General features: G+C 42.7%; 2 protein-coding genes across 8 annotated transcripts in view; both read right to left on the bottom strand.

The window, feature by feature from the left end:
- Positions 1-16,242, bottom strand: part of GALNTL6 (polypeptide N-acetylgalactosaminyltransferase like 6) — an 818,464-nt gene that overhangs the window by 702,130 nt on the left and 100,092 nt on the right. The gene's annotated exons all lie outside the window — the stretch shown is intronic.
- LOC128327289 (uncharacterized) lies at positions 5,839-7,745 on the bottom strand. Its single transcript, XM_053255927.1, has 2 exons — positions 7,731-7,745; positions 5,839-6,702 (listed from the first exon to the last, which is right to left on the bottom strand). The coding sequence occupies exon 2, from the start codon at positions 6,674-6,676 to the stop codon at positions 5,915-5,917; it is 762 nt and encodes a 253-aa protein (XP_053111902.1). The 5' UTR covers positions 6,677-6,702; positions 7,731-7,745; the 3' UTR covers positions 5,839-5,914.

The following is a 16,242-nucleotide window of genomic DNA, read 5'->3' as shown; positions in this document are numbered from 1 at the left end:
ACAGATACAAATGACCGGCTCCGGCTAGGCTGTGGGGAAAGATCAGTGGCTGGGACTGAGGGAGAGAGGAGGGCAGGCTGCACTGCAGTGTGCCCAGAGCAGGGCCTGTGCCAGCACTTGGGGCAATTGCCCCAGTCGCCTCACCCTACGGACAGCCCTGAGTGTTTTAGACACATGCTGCAGTATGAACGGTGCTGAACCACCCACATTTCACTGCACTACATGTGAGAAAATAAAATAGATAGATAGATTATTGGAAACAAAATCAAAGTCACAATCCATGTGAAAGGCCTGGCATTCTGGAGGAAATAGATAGCAATAGCAATAGCACTTACATTTATATACCGCTCTATAGCTGGAAGCTCTCTAAGTGGTTTACAATGATTTAGCATATTGCCCCCCAACATTCTGGGTACTCATTGAGAGCAGCAGACACTGATCTCAACAAGAGTTAGTTAGGAATAAGCCCTTTTCAGAACAAAACAAAGCAAGGCTATGAGGCTATTCTCACGCGTACTGTAAACCGAGCTAAAGGAGCCCAGCCTGGTTTCTAGCGTGCGTGTGAACCACCGGGAGCCACATGGTGGCTCCCGCCAAGAAGCCCACTTAATTCCTCCCCCTTAAACAAGGTTAGCGGAGTGAGCGCTCCGCTAACCCCATCTGTCTGATCATGTGCAGTCATGTCATAGCACTGCACCACGGCAACTAATGAGGAGACCCTTGACCAGGAGGCTACAAGCCTCCTGGAGTCGGGGCTTCCCAGAATGCCCCACACACTCGTGTGGGGCATTCTGGGACTTCCGGGGGCCAGGAGGCCCCCCAATCCCTGCTGCCCCTACCGGCTCCGTGACAGAGCTGGTAATCGTGTGGGTGGCCGATCCGGCTGCCCAAGGCGAGCTGTGTGCTCATGTGCGGGGAGAGCGGGTCAAGTCCACTCTCCCCACAGATCCCCTGCAGGCTCTCCACACTGCTTGTGTGGAGAGCCTCTATGACTATCCATTTCAGATTCTCCTTGCCACTGACTTTATACAAGCATGTGACTATGAGAAAATTTATCCTACTTTTAGCAATGATTGCTCATGGCAAAGCTGACCATTCTGAGGCCCTCCAGCTATTGTTGGACTACAGCTCCCATAATCCCTGGCCATTGGTCACTGATGCTGGGGATAAGAACATAACATAAGAACAGCCCTGCTGGATCAGGCCCAAGGCCCATTTAGTCCAGCATCCTGTTTCGCACCATGGCCCACCAGATGCCGCTGGAAGCCACAGGCAGGAGTTGAGGGCATGCCCTCTCTCCTGCTGATAATCCCCCGCAACTGGTACCCAGAGGCACCTCGTCCCCAAGGCTGGAGATGGCCTACAGCCCTCCGACTAGTAGCCGTCAATAGACCTCTCCTCCATGAAGTTATCCAAACCTCTCTTAAAGCCATCCAGGTTGTTGGCTGTCACCACATTTCGTGGCAGAGAATTCCACAAGTTGATTATGCGTTGTGTGAAAAAGTACTTCCGTTTGCTGGTCCTAGATTTCCTGGCAATCAATTTCATGAGATGACCCCTGGTTCTAGTGTTATGTGAGAGGGAGAAGAATTTCTCTCTATCCACTTTTTCCACACCATGCATGATTTTATAGACCTCTATCATGTCTCCCTGCAGTCATCTTTTTTCTAAACTAAATAGCCCCAGGTGTTGTAGCCTAGCCTCATAAGAAAGGTGCTCTAGGCCCTTGATAGTCTTGGTTGCCTTCTTCTGCAATGATGGGAGGATGATGGGAGGTGTAGTCCAATGACAACTACAGAGCTTCAGGTTGGACATCACTGGGTATGGACTCAAATATCTTTGCTATGTCAGTGACAATACAAGCTGTTACTCTAGTACAGTTTTATGCATTTCATCTAGTCTAGTATTTATTAATTCTCTGTGTTCCTTGAATTCCTTAGAAACCACTTTTCCCCTAACAAAGCACCATGAAAGATTTCATCATTTTCAAAGAATGTGTTTCCTAGAGCTAACTGCATAACTAACTCAAGTTCACAGACTAGGTGTGTTATTCTATATGATAAGTCTTATCTGTTTGGTGGCCTGCTGAAGGCAATCTTACATTACTCACCATGAGCTCTATATGGCCCACCACTCACTGCAACAGAGACTTTGACACTCCAAGTAACTGCTGAAACCCAAAAGTAGTATTCAGCTATGATTAAATGAGAGAGCAGGGACTCAAAAATTGCAGAGTTCTGTTTCATTACCGAACTGCAAAGACAAGCAAGAATATCTTGCTTTTCTAAAATGCCTTTCATCTGAGATTCCCAGAGCACTTGATTTATAATTATTCAAATTTCTTCACATGTCTTACAGTGATCATTACAGAAAAGGACAAACTGAAGAACACAGACTTGCCTGAAGTCACATGAATCAGTCGGCTGAGCTGGGAATGCGACAAAGTAGATTCAACTTGCATTCTCCTATTTACACGATACTGAGGCTATGCACACGATCAGCCCAATCCATGCAGGGGCAGCCCTGCCTGGATTGGACTGCTCATGTGGAGCACCAGATTTGCCCGATCCTGGTGCTTCCACCAGGCTATCTTGACTTTTAACCCCGGCCCTTAACCAGGGTTACAAGACATGAGCACACCCTCAACACCAGCCAGGTTCAGGATTGTGTGTGTGCTTGGGCGGATCGCTGGAGGCCGTGGAAACTGGTCTGGCATCTAAGAATCCCATCATGCACTCTGAGATGAGCATGGTGCACTGGCAGTCCCCCCCCCCCCAAACCGTGAATTGGGCAGCCCAAGTACCCAATTCACGGGGAGGTCTGCCAGTGCACCATACTTATCATGCAGTGCATTGTGGGATTTCTGGAGGCCAGGACTTGTTTTCCCAGCCTCCAGCAATCCGCACTGTTAGAAGCAGCACAGATTGTGTAGCTATGTGATGGAGTGCCAAAGAGGAGCTCCTCTCTCATCGGCAGTGAGGTGGAGAGGCTGATTCAACCCCGCCTTTACCACCCAACCCACCCTCCCTGTCCCTGATATGGTCCTGAAAACGACATTACTATCTCTCTATATTACTGTAAACTGATGAAGAGAGCTGTGCAGTATTATTATGCCATTTAAACACTCCCTGTGATCATTCTGATGCAAACTTGGCAGGGTTTTGTTATTTGTTAATAATCATGCAATAGATATAGTCTGATTCTGGCATCATAGCCAAGATGCAGGCTGAAGTTAGTGGTGGTGGATCAGACTTTAAACACCTTTTACTAAAATGATACATTTTGTCTCTCATTTGCTTGCCGCATCTCATGTCTCCTCTCCAGCTTTTTCATGATTGCCTCAGCTTGCCTATCATTACAGTCTTCGGTACACTTTACTTATTTATTTAAAATATTTCTATACTGCCCAAAATTAGCATCTCTGGGCAGTTTACAAGTAAAATCATTTAAAACATTAAAACCCAATATTAAAAATATTAAAACTATAAATCTAACTAAACACCTGGGTTAATAAGTGTGTCTTCAGTGCCTTTTTAAAAGTTGCCAGAGCTGAGGAGGCTCTTATTACAACAGGGAGCACATTCCAAAGGCCAAGGGCAGAAACAGAGAAGTCCCGTTCCCGAGTAGCCACCAGACAAGTTGGCGGCAACTGCAGAGAAACCTCTCCAGATGATCTTAACAGGCGGTGGGGCTCATGGCAAAGAAGACGTTCTCTTAAATACCCAGGGCCTAAGCTGTTTAGGGCTTTACAGATAATAACCAGCACCCTGTATTTTGCCCAGAAACGTATCAGCAGCCAGTGTAGTTTCTTCAACACAGAAGTAATATGATCTGTCCTAGATGCCCCAGAGATCAACCCGGCTGCCACATCCTGGACCAACTGCAGTTTCCAGACCACGTACAAAGGCAGCCAGTAATTACAATCACATAGATTGTAATCCATGTACAATCTATGTATAACGTATGTAGACAGAGATCACATATTACATCCAACACATATTCAGTGATGCCATTATTTTGTGGATGGCAGAGGCAATAGGCACATCAAGCAGTGTTACTCTTCCTGACTGCTGGTCACCATTTTCTGTGCAAGAAAATGGTGGCTAGCAATGGCAAGGAAGGGGAGTAGTTTGAAGCACTGACAGCACCACCATCTACAGAAACAGCAGTGCCTTTCAGTTTTAAAATACATTAAAAAGCCAGTAGGCTTGTTCACAAAACTGTTTGAATCTAGGCTTCATGTTTAAACATTGAAGTGATTGTGTGAACCCATGCCAAGGTGGTTTATGGCTCAATACTCCCACCTTGGCATGTTTCACACAATCTCTTCAGTGTTGGTAACCCACATTAAACCTAATGTATATTCAAACGGTGGTGTAAACAAGCCTAATATGTCACAGCCAATAAGCAGCTTCCTCATGTCCAAAAACTTTGAATATGTTTGTGGTCCCTTCCCATGAAAATATCCAGCTTCCTTCCCAAAAGCCTCCAGCAGGGCAAACTTCACCATAACATATTGGGGTGAAAATGTTCACTAGTTTCTAGCCTAGGTCTGTGGCATTTCCAGAAATTTCCTTGCCTTGAGCTGCTTCATAGGGCATGCTGGGAAGTTGTGGTTTTTTCCCCCAGGATGTTTGAAAGCTCAGAGTAGATCGTCGATGAGACCAGAATTTTTGTAGAATTGCTTTAGTCAAGGATTCATCAAGACTGTGACAAAATGTGCTCACTTGTAAATAATGTTCCGGTTATCAGCCTTTGAGCTATCGTCTGAACCAGCTATCGTCTAAAGCTTCTGAACAGTCTTCCTAAGTAGCCCATAAAGCATCTAACATGTATGTTACCAGATAATCACTGTGCCCAAGTGACATTTTTTTCGAGGAAGTGTCATAGCTTGCTTACCAATCAAAGCTGCTTTATGCCATGGATAGCACTCTATTCATCCACAACTGCTTTCTAATACCACTCACATCACAAACATACAGAGTAGACCACACCTCTTCCTGTCACCAGGCCACAGAGAACTGAAATTCATCCCAGCACAGATGACTGAGTCACTGGAACATCCTGTATTTGGATTAAAAACAACATGGCATCCAAACCTTGTTAGTTATGTTTTATTGTATCTGTTATTCTTTTATGGTTATTGAATATTAGATTATCTCATGTAATGTTATAAACTGTCTTGAGAACTAGGATTGAAAGTGGGGATAAAATTTATTAAATAAAGATCTTTATAACTGTTGCTTGTTGGAAGGGGGAAAAAACCTTATGGGGGCTAATATTGAAAATATAATGGTTGTTTATCCCACATGACAAAAGGGGCCAGTTCATATGATACTGTCCAGTGGCCTCACCTACCTCACATGTTGGTGGAGCCAGCAGATGATATCACTTGAACAAGCCCTGTGGTACGGGTATATCTATAACCAGGAAATTGAATGCTGAAGGCTGTACTTAGGGGTGTGACAGAGAGAGAACAGAAATGTATTTCCAAAATGTTTATAGTTTTTCCCATTATAGGATCCTGAGGAAAGTAAAAATAAATTTAAATAAGATAATATGATATAGTGGTGGTGGTATACACATTCTACCTTACTCCAGACAAGATTTTAAGATTTCTTACAAACTGAGCAAATGTTTTTCAGTGTTAAAACCCTCATTGTCATAGAGCATTGTCAATTATGTTTTAACATTGAAACACGTTTGCTCAGTTTGTAAGATTTTTGATTTACCTACACATTAAAGAGGTCTTAAAATCTTCTGGAATATATTTAAAGAAAATTTAAAATTCATCCAGATTTTTTATTATTATTTCTTGTTTACACAGTCAGACAGGTGTTATTGACTGGTTTGTTTTATCCAGACATCGAGTCCTTCCCAAGGACCTGGGATGCCAGAATTTTATTGTCAGTTGTTATAGATATCGTTGCAGAATATAGGCTGTTCCCAGTAAAGCTGCTTTTTGTAATTGGCTGATGGTGATTTCTGTGGCCCCTATGGTGTTGAGGTGCTCTTCAAGGTCTTTTGAAACTGCACCCAGGGCGCCAATTACCACTGGGATTATTTTGGTCTTTTTCTGCCACAGCCTTTCAATTTCAATTTGTAGATCTTTGTATTTGGTGATTTTTTCTATTTCTTTTTCTTCTATTCTGCTATCCCCTGGTATTGCTATGTCAATTATTTTAACTTGTTTTTCTTTCTTCTCAACTACAGTTATATCTGGTGTATTGTGTGGCAGATGTTTGTCTGTTTGTAGTCGGAAGTCCCATAATATTTTTACATCTTCATTTTCGACCACTTTTTCAATTTTATCGTCCCACCAATTTTTGGCTACAGGTAGCTTGTATTTTTTGCAGATGTTCCAGTGTATCATCCCTGCTACCTTGTCATGCCTTTGTTTGAAGTCAGTCTGTGCAATCTTTTTACAACAGCTGATTAGGTGGTCCACTGTTTCATCTGCTTCTTTACAAAGGCGGCACTTGCTGTTTGTGGTTGATTTTTCTACTTTTGCTCTTATTGCATTTGTTCTTAGTGCCTGTTCTTGCACAGCCAGTATTAAACCCTCTGTTTCTTTCTTATTCTTATTCTTATTCTTATTCTTATTCTTATTCTTATTCTTATTCTTATTTTTAAGCAGGTGGTTGTTGAGTTGGCAATCAATGAGAAATTGTTTCATCACTCATTTCTCACAAGCGTTTCAGTCTGTAAGAGATCAAAGCTCTAGATTTTAAAAAATAGTCCATATGCAAATTTGAGAGAAAATTAGAAGTAACAGAAATGGTATCCTGGAAGGATAGCATCTGTTCCAAGCAGCTTTTAAAACACCTATGAAATTTACCATGAGAACACATCAATTTAAGAAAATTAGGAAGGTAAGGAATAATTGGCAATAAAGAACCATTTTAGCAGTAATTGGCAATCAGCTGATGAAATTCATAACCCAGAGCTGTTCAGGCTGCAAATGACTGCAATTTTACTACAGTACTATTTGTAAGGTGATGTTAACTTTTAACATGTTTCATTAATGACAGTGTTGCACATGCACTAGTAGCTTTCCGTGTGTGTGTGTGTGTGCGCGCGCGTGCGCGCGTGCGTATATGCGTCTGTGTATAATCTTTGGTTTTTTTAATTTTAACAGTCAGCCAAACTAACCTGTCTTTGGAGCTCCTGGTCTCTCTCTCTCTCTCTCTCTCTCTCTCTCTCTCTTTCTCACACACTCACACACACACACAAACACACGTGTCACCCTTGGCAAAATGGGCCTTGCAGCATTAATATGTTGATGTTAGAGGATTGGTAGAGTTGTATAGAATGTGGAGGGAGGGAGGAGTGATAGAGTGGACCAGTTCAGATGAAAATGTCCTCCACCCACTATGTTCATCTGAACAAGCTGAGAATACACCCACGACAATGTCTAATTCTCAGTATGTCCTGTAACCGGATATGGGGATGATGATATGAACTGCCCATCTTCACATGCTCCAAAACCAATGAATGGCCAGTGGCAAGGGCACAGTAAGGGATAGGGAGGTGATCCCCACCAGAGACCCATGGCCCCAGGCTTTTGTTGCCCCTTGTCCAACAGTGACTAGGAGTGTGCACAGAACCAGCTAGCCTAGTTCGGTTCAAGTCCAGACCGGACTCAAACCTGACTGGGCCTGTTCCCCTTTGAACCCCTCCAGTCCAGTCAGGTCCGGGGGGAGTTCGTGATTTTTTAAAAAATCAATTACCTTCTGAACCTTGGGGGGGCTTCCTATAGGCTTCCTGTGGGGCTTCCTGTGTGTGTGTGGGGGGGGGTGTCTGTGAACATTCCCCTGCCCCCTGCCAGCCTCTAAAATCACTGCCATGGCCCGGCAGTGCCTGCTCGGGCCTCCGTAAATCAGCGCGGTGGTCATTTTTGGAGGCTGCTTTGCATGCGCAAATGGCCTCTGTGGGGCCTGGCATGGCCCAGGGCTTTGCAGAGACCATTTGTGCATGCGCGGTGGCCATTTTTAAAATAAAATAAAATAAAATGGCCACCACACATGCGCAAATGGTCTCTGTGAGGCCCTGGGCCATTTGCGCATGTGCAGAGGCCTCCAAAATGGCCACCGTGCCGATTTATGGAGGCCCAAAAAATAACAGCCTGGCAGGCTGCGGCGGTGATTATAGAGGCCGGGGGGGCAGGGGAAATTTTGCAGACACCCCCACAGCCTGTAGGAAGCCCCCCAAAGGGTCAGTAGGTAACTAAAATGATTTTTAATTTTTTTAAAAAAATTGCAAACCAGCCGCAAACAGGCCGTAGAGAAGCGGGGGGGGGGAGTTCGATTCAACTCCAAATCCCCAAACCAACCCCCCAAACCACTGGACCGGTTTGCACATCCCTAACAGTCACTACACCACTGAAGTTAGAGTTCATAAGAGCACATTGGAGTCTATAAGGGAAAACTCCAGAAGCACTTGACATTTATAAGGGAACATTTGTATGGAGCTGGTGATTGTAGAAAGACTGAAAAGATTACAGAAATCCATAATCTGAGTTCATTGTTGCCCTTCAGGAGAGCCTGTTCGGCCCGGACTTCCAGGATTTTTAATTTGTTGTAAATTGTTTTTAACTGTTGTAAATGTTTGGCATGGTTCTCCAGGGTTTTTAACTGTTGTAAATGTTTGGCATGGTTCTCCAGGGTTTTTAAATGTTTAAATGTTTTGACTGTTAATTGGTTTTATGCTGTTTCTATAGTTTTTATTTTAATTGTTAATTGATTTTAATTGTTTTTGCTTTCATGTAAACTACCCTGAGCCATTTTTGGAAGGGCAGCATATAAATCGAATGAATGAATGAATGAGTGAATGAATGAATGAATCTAACTACCTGAGAAAAATATTTATCTGAAGTACAACCATAGTTGAAAAAGGCTAGAAAATAGTCAGATCAGACTGGGAAAGGTATTCAGGTCTGGATATATCACCCACCCTCCACCTAAAAAGCCTGCCCTTCAAATGCTTATTAGATTTTGGTAAGTGTTATAACATTTTTTTGTCTACAGTTGTCAGAAAATGAACAAAATAGTAAAACCTGGTTATTTGTTTTAAACTGCTGTAGATTTCCAATTTATAGAGAGTTCCCTTGTGCCTAAAGCCACACCACACTACCAAAGAAGTAACCTTATAACACAGTCAGAAAGCTACAAGGAAAGAATTGGAAAAAGACAAACAAGTAGCCAAGGTGAAACTTGAGTTTTTTTCCTGACAAGGAGTTAGGATAGTGGCAGCAAGGAATTAATTAAGTGAGCTCAGAAGTTCTTAAAGGAACATTTCCAGTAAAAGGGAAGATAGGGCCAGCTTTTCATCCCCCCTACCCAATAGATGCTATATCCCCTGCAGTGAAGCTCCCATTGACACCAGTAGGAGCTTTCCTCCTGGAGGAAATAGCAAACACATGGGAGAACTCGTATGGGACCTCAGAGGGTGAAAAGAGCTTCCCTCTACCCTATCAAGTCCTGACCTGCTGAGCCTTCCATGGCTGATGCTTAACAAAAAGAAACCAAGCACACAGGGGACAAATGACATGTTTAAAGTAACTTGTCACGTTGCTTCAGCCCTTCTCATTATATTTAAGCAATAAGCTAATTATTGCGTCAAGCCTAAATTGATGCAGTCCAGAAGAAGAGCAGCTGCTTTGCATGCAGAAGGTCCTAGGTTCAATCCCTGCATCTCCAGGTAGTTCTGGGAAAGACCCTGACTGGGAAATACAATAGTGAGCTGGATCAACCAATGACCTGATTCAATATAGGACAACTTCCTGTGTTGGACACTTTGGATATTATCGATTGAGCAATGCTTTCACACAAAACAAGCTTCACTGAAATAAGAAATTGAAGTGTGTTTGATTTGACAAATAGTCTTCAATATCTATAGGATGCTGGCTTTTACAGAATCAGATCTGTGGTACAACTAAGTCAGTATTATCTACGCTGACTGGCAGTGGCCCTCTAAGGTTTCAGGCAGGATTCTTCCCTGGCCCTACTTGAAGATGCCAGGGAGCGAACCTGGGACTGTCTACATGTAAAACAGATGCTCTACCACTGAGCTACAGCCCCATCCCCAAAGATGGCATACATGAATCTCCCATCCAGGCACTAACCACACCAAGACCTGCTTAACTTCAGCAAGATGGCTATATTGTGTGCCCGTAGACCATGCTCTGGCACCCATAAAAAGGATCCATCAAGATGTAGCTATTGTCAACAGAACATGTTTTGAATTGTAGTCTTCAAATATGTAGCAGTGTTATAAAATCTTTCTGATTGCAAAACATGGGTCTTCATCCTCATTGCTTTAAATATGAAGCTGCCTTATATTGAGTCAGAACATTGCTCCATCTCGGTCAATATTATCTGCTCTAACTGGCAGTGGCTTTCCAGGGTTTCAGACAGGGTTCTTTCTCTCTGCTAGCTGGAGATGCCAGGGATTTAACCTACGACCTTCTGTATGCAAAGCATGTGCTTTCCCCCATTGCATTTGAACCTCTGCAGGCTACAGCTCATGTTATTTTTAATTTTGCCTATAAATTATTAAGGAATGAACTGAAGTCTCCATTACAATTCGGTCAAGGAAAAATTGCTGGTGATTAGAAGATATGTAATGTGTCGCATCATTAGTCTTTGAATGCAGAGAATGCACACCTTTTTGAATATAACATGTGGTATTTAATTAACAAAATTAGATAAGGCCAAATGTGAAAGGAATTTTTATTAGTCAGAAATTTTTGTAATGATACTGCACTGGCATGAAAAGCTAATACAGATGCTGCACGCAAACCTCATCTACTCAACTGGGATACAGATGAAAATTTCAGAGGGTTTCTTTCTGTCCCTCCAAACCTGAAGGTTATATCACTAGTGTTATTAAAATCACAATCCTATTATCTTTCAGCTGATTCTCTCCAATTCTCTATAAAATAGTGGTCATTAAAATAAAAATACATTCATTGTGGCCCAAAGCCATGTATTACCATAGCCCTTAAGGATAAAACAGTAAGAATTGTAAGACAGCATTGACCAATGTATTGGATGTAATTCATGTTTTACAAATTCAGAGTGTTAATCTTTCATTATATATCACATAAGCAACCATTCATTTTTGTGTGTAATTAAATGTATTAAGCAACACTAATTCAAATTATGTAAAGTTAATGGTTTCTGACATAATTTATTAAATATCAACATTCATATTTTACATTAAATTTCAAAAACTGACAAGTAAATTGGAGAATGCTTCTGAAACAAGTAAAGCAGAATACTAGTTTATAAGTTTATTTCCACATTTTCCACCACTTTTTTTGCATTGTTAATCCAAAAGAAACCCTCATTATGGGTTCACATGACAGTCAGAAAGAACGGTAGCAGGGACCACTGGGTCCCAGCACAAGCAGCTACTTCCGTCCATTCCTGCATCATCCAAACCCATCAACTCCTGGTTACTGAACTCATCATTCATTTATTACGGACCACGACCAGCCAGCAATTACAATAATCAACAGTTACAGGCAACATAACTTAAAATACTCCGATGCTAAATAATACTAAACTACCAGCCCACCACCAGAATAACACATATACTTTACATAACATAAAGGTTAACTATTTTTTCCTGATGTTAACAAGCAGCGGTGCAAAACTTGGCCACACAATAGGTAATCTCGGCATCAGAGTCAGGAAGAAGAAAATTTACATAAAAGTCATCCGGCCTGCCTGGATAGTGTAACAAAATTGGACCAATAAGAGAACGTATATCTCTATCAAATACACAATGGAGTAATACATGTTCCACTGACTCAATCATGCCTGAGCAGCAGGGACAGCCGTTGGGAATATGGCATACGATAGAATCTACCCTCTAAAACAGCCAAAGGTTTAAACGTGCCAAAGTAAAGGCATAGCAGAACTTAGGAAAAGTACGTTTCTTTAAGAAATTAGCCAGGGATAAGGTTTGTCTATGATTTTCTACAACCACAGTGTGTAGTTGGTGCTCTGTCTTTTTGAAGCGCAATATTCTAAAGGTGTTGACGAATTGATTCTTTGGCCTTTAAAAGGCCTAGATGAGCCCAATCTGAAAGTGGGAGGGATGATGATGATGATGATGATGGTTCCATCCTGAACTGCACTTACCTCCAGGCACCTGGCAAACATAATCTACATTTGAAGTTGGGTGGTAAATGTTGGGTGACGGAGAGTATGTGGCTCTGGAACTGGAGGTTGCTGGTTTCTGACAACATGAACCAAAATAGGTGAAATATCTTCTTGCGCGGGGAGCACATGCTTACTGGGAACAGGTGGTTCCCTTCCCACCAACTTACTTTACTCTGGTGGTTGTATGAAGCCATTCTATGTTTAAAGCCTAGTCCAGGAAACTTTGAGGTCATTCACACAATCAAAAACCGTGTTCTACTCCCAATTTTTGATTGTGTGGAAGCAAGGTTAGAGGAAAACCTGGGTAGAAGTGATTGTGTGGAAGCAAGGTTAGAGGAAAACCTGGGTAGCTTTTCCTCCTACCTTGCTTCCACACAGTCACTTCTACCCAGGTTTTCCTCTAACTTTGCTTCCACACAATCAAAAATTGGGAGTTCACACAGCTCCCAAACCTGGGTAGAACACAGTTTTCGATTGTGTGAATGACCTCATGGTGTCTACCTGCACTCAGCACCTCCACCTGGTGGAGTTTAGCACCACTGCATCAATGTGATGACTTTTCAACGTTTGGTGGAAATGGCTTGATTTTGAACCATTCTAGCTCTTATCACATGTTATCAGACGCGTAACTATAGGGGGGGCAGGCAGGGCACGTGCCCTGGGTGCCACTCGGTGGGCCATGTGGGGGGGCGCCAAGAAGTACCATGACCCCCCCCCCCGATCCCCCCCTTCCCCACAAAAAAAATTTTTTTTAGGGCGGCAGCTGCACGCCCTTGCCAGCTTGCGCCACCGCTACCTGCTACCTGCGCCCTGGCCAGCGGCCCGACGGAGTCATCGTGTGCCCCCTGGGATGGCTTGTGGGGAGTGAGCACCAAGGTCGTCAGCCCCCCTATCCTTTAGTGACCGCGCGGCGGTGGCGGGCGGCGGCAGATCGCCGAGTACAGAGCGACGCCGAGGCCTGCCGTCTGGCCCGGCGTCACTTCCCAACTGCGAGGCGCACCTGCGCAGTTCATTCTATGTTCATTCAGGGGGCACACAACGACTCTGTCGGGCCGCCGGCCAGGGCGCAGGTAGCGGCGGCGTGAGCTGGCAAGGATAGGGTAAGGATGTTGGGGGGGCGGGGGGGGCACAATTTCAGAGGCAGAGCTTGCCCTGGGCGCCGTTTTCCCCAGTTACGCCTCTGCATGTTATGTTCCACACATATACAATCTTTGTACAGTGTATACATGTTCAGGTCTGTATGGATGTAGAGTTACTCAAAGTTTTATGTTCACTGCATGTACAATAGTATACTACCTATCTGTACCCTGAATTTCAGGGATCTGTACCCTGCATTTCAGGGACCTGTACCCATGTTCACTTTTAAGATAAAAGCATGTCATTCACAAAAAATGTACATGTCTATACACATGTACAATATAACATATAAGGGCTTCTGAGATGTTTTCAGACAGAAACCCTATTTACACATTATGTTCAACACTCGTACAGTCTTTTTAAAAAAGCACATGTGTAGCAGTAGCATCCCTGCTTCTGAAGCATATAGCTTCAGAATCTGTTTGTATCACTATCCTACGGAGTCTCAAACATGTGAGTTGTAGTCCTTCACTTCTCGTTTCTCTTCTTTGCTTTCCTGCCTGTTCCCCGAGAGGAAGTCTCCCTTCCAACATGCAACGAATGCACCAACCTACCTGGAAAGCATAAGTAAATTATTTTCTTGCCCTTCTAAGTTTCCTCGCTAAGCCTTGCCCTTCTAAGTCTCATCATTACTTCTCTTCTTTCCACCCCACTTCCCAAGCACTTTTCATGGCCAGCCTTAAGCCAGGCTCAGATCTAAGGGCCCTAGCCAACCTGATTTACTCGTAATTAGGACTCTAGCTAAATTATTTCTGGTAAGACTCATAGTTAGACTATTAGCCAAGATTGAGTGCAATGCCTAACTAAATTCTCCATAAAACCAAGCTAATTTCCCCACTTGAAGCTACGGGTATAGTTGAAGTGTCTAGCCAGCATGTTGCAGCAGTTCTGGTAACATGAATGATGTCATGAAAAGAGGATTACCACAATCAAATGAGCAAGTTGAAGCAAGAAGTTCTAAGGATGCCAGGCCCAAACTGAGGACCATCTATCCTTAAACAGTCTCTTAAATTTATGTGCCACTAAGGCAACACTTCTGTAAAATAATTTCATTGCAGTATCCACATCTTAGTTTTTTCCCTTCTTCTCACAGTCACAGTTTCTCCCAAAAGGCTGCGTAATTTTTGCAATGCTGCAGAGTCAATTCCCTAGTCTGTTTCTTTCCTGTTTCCAATCAAAACTGCCTTTCCCCATTTCTATGACACTGGCAGTGTCAAGCTTTTCACCTATTTCTAAAGGACTCATATCGGCTGGTGTTTCTGTGGAAAGGGTTTTTTTTTTTTTTTTTAAAGCATGAAACAGCTATCCTGAATTGTTCATCATTTTGTGCTTTTCCTCCTTTCAAAACATCTTTTATTTCCTCCTCAGTTAATTTGTCTTCCTAATATTTAAGTTTCTCTGTTGTAATCTAAATGCAGAACCTTATTATAACCCACAGTAGTTTTGGGGTTTTTGTGTGTGCGTGTGTTTTGTCTGTTTGCCACCAGGTCTTCCAAAAGGCTGAAAGTCTCTGCAGGTTTTATCACATCTTTACTCAACTCCCTTGTGGTTCTATTAAGTTTCTCCCTCCCTTGTGTGGCCTTCTCTTTTTGTTCATGAGCCATTTTTTTAGGTCTTCACCTGCTTGAAATCTTGACTCTCTTTATCAACTTGGCTTCCAACATCTTCATTTCAGTTTTCAAATGTTTCTTTGAAACTTCTTTCACAAAGGCATATTCCAAATAATGCTGCGGGCAAACCCTGAAAGCTCAAGGTTCTCAGTGCTGTTGTTAGAACAGTGCCTTTCTAACAGGACTTTCTATCTGTGTGGTTTGGTTCCGATTATGTTTGCTAGTAGCTGAGCAATTTCTAGTTGGCTGTTCAGCTGCCTTGTCCATATATAGTTTTTTTTCTTTTATCTACTCCTCCCTCCTGAACTTTTCTAAATCTAGGGCAAATCACAATCTCTCAGTCTAATTTACCTCACTAGCAGGTCACACTGAAAACAAATGGGATAATTCCATCTGTATCAGCTGCACTCTTGGAGAAAGTGCAGCATAGTAATGGATGGATGGAAAGAAGGAGAAAAAGACAGACATTCATCCAGGTTTGTAAACTAAATTTAGGTAAGAACAAAGATCACTTAAAATATCCTATTAAATAAACTAGGTTCTAGGGTTCTAGAAGTATGGAAATGGAAACTTCCACATTATTGCCTTTCAGAAAGTAATATACAACTGTGAATTATTTTCTAGTAATATGCATATGAAGATCCTGAATACCTCTGAATGTACCTTATATATTTTAAATAGCTGCTGATAGGAAAAAAAAGTTAATAAATGGTATGGCAAAAAAGAATTGAGTAAGGTTACTAGCTATACCAGTTATAGCTAGTAGTTATAGCTAGTAGTAGGTACAGGAGAAACCTGCTATTCAGAGTTCCACATATCCTCAGGTATAAAAAAGACACCTAGCCTCTATCTGAGGATACAGAAGGTTAAAACCCACAGGTCCTAAAAGGCCAGAAATGACTGCGGAGGTAATTTCTGGCTGCCATTTTGTGTCCAGGAGCCATTTTGTGGCTCATTTCATTAAAAAATAATAGGGGAGGGGATTGAAAAAGTCATGATTTCCTCCCATTTGGAATGCTGGGGGGCATTTGGGGACAGTGTTCCCTCTAAGGCACGCGCATGTGCGCACACATTTTTGGATGTCCACTCAGTTAATTTTAGATCCCCTCAGGTTGAATCAGTAAGGTCCCACTCTGAATGCATGTGTACACACACTGCTGTGATACTGCTACCCAGAACAAAACTCATTCTGCACACAGATGAGAAAAATTAAAGAGAGCACTATTTGGGGAGTATGACATGGAGCATGGTAAAGCACTTTATTCAGCCTGTTTTAGCTTTTCTTTCTCTTCATTTTAACCATGATTTTACAAGTTTAGGAAAGT

This window comes from Hemicordylus capensis, chromosome 5, assembly GCF_027244095.1.
Source record: "Hemicordylus capensis ecotype Gifberg chromosome 5, rHemCap1.1.pri, whole genome shotgun sequence".
In the NCBI taxonomy this organism is placed as follows: Eukaryota; Metazoa; Chordata; class Lepidosauria; order Squamata; family Cordylidae; genus Hemicordylus; species Hemicordylus capensis.
This window is presented reverse-complemented; position numbering and strand designations above follow the sequence as displayed.

Excerpts from the sequence above, each read along its gene's own strand:
- LOC128327289 (XM_053255927.1), bottom strand. The coding sequence starts at position 6,676 with ATGAAACAATTTCTCATTGATTGCCAACTCAACAACCACCTGCTTAAA.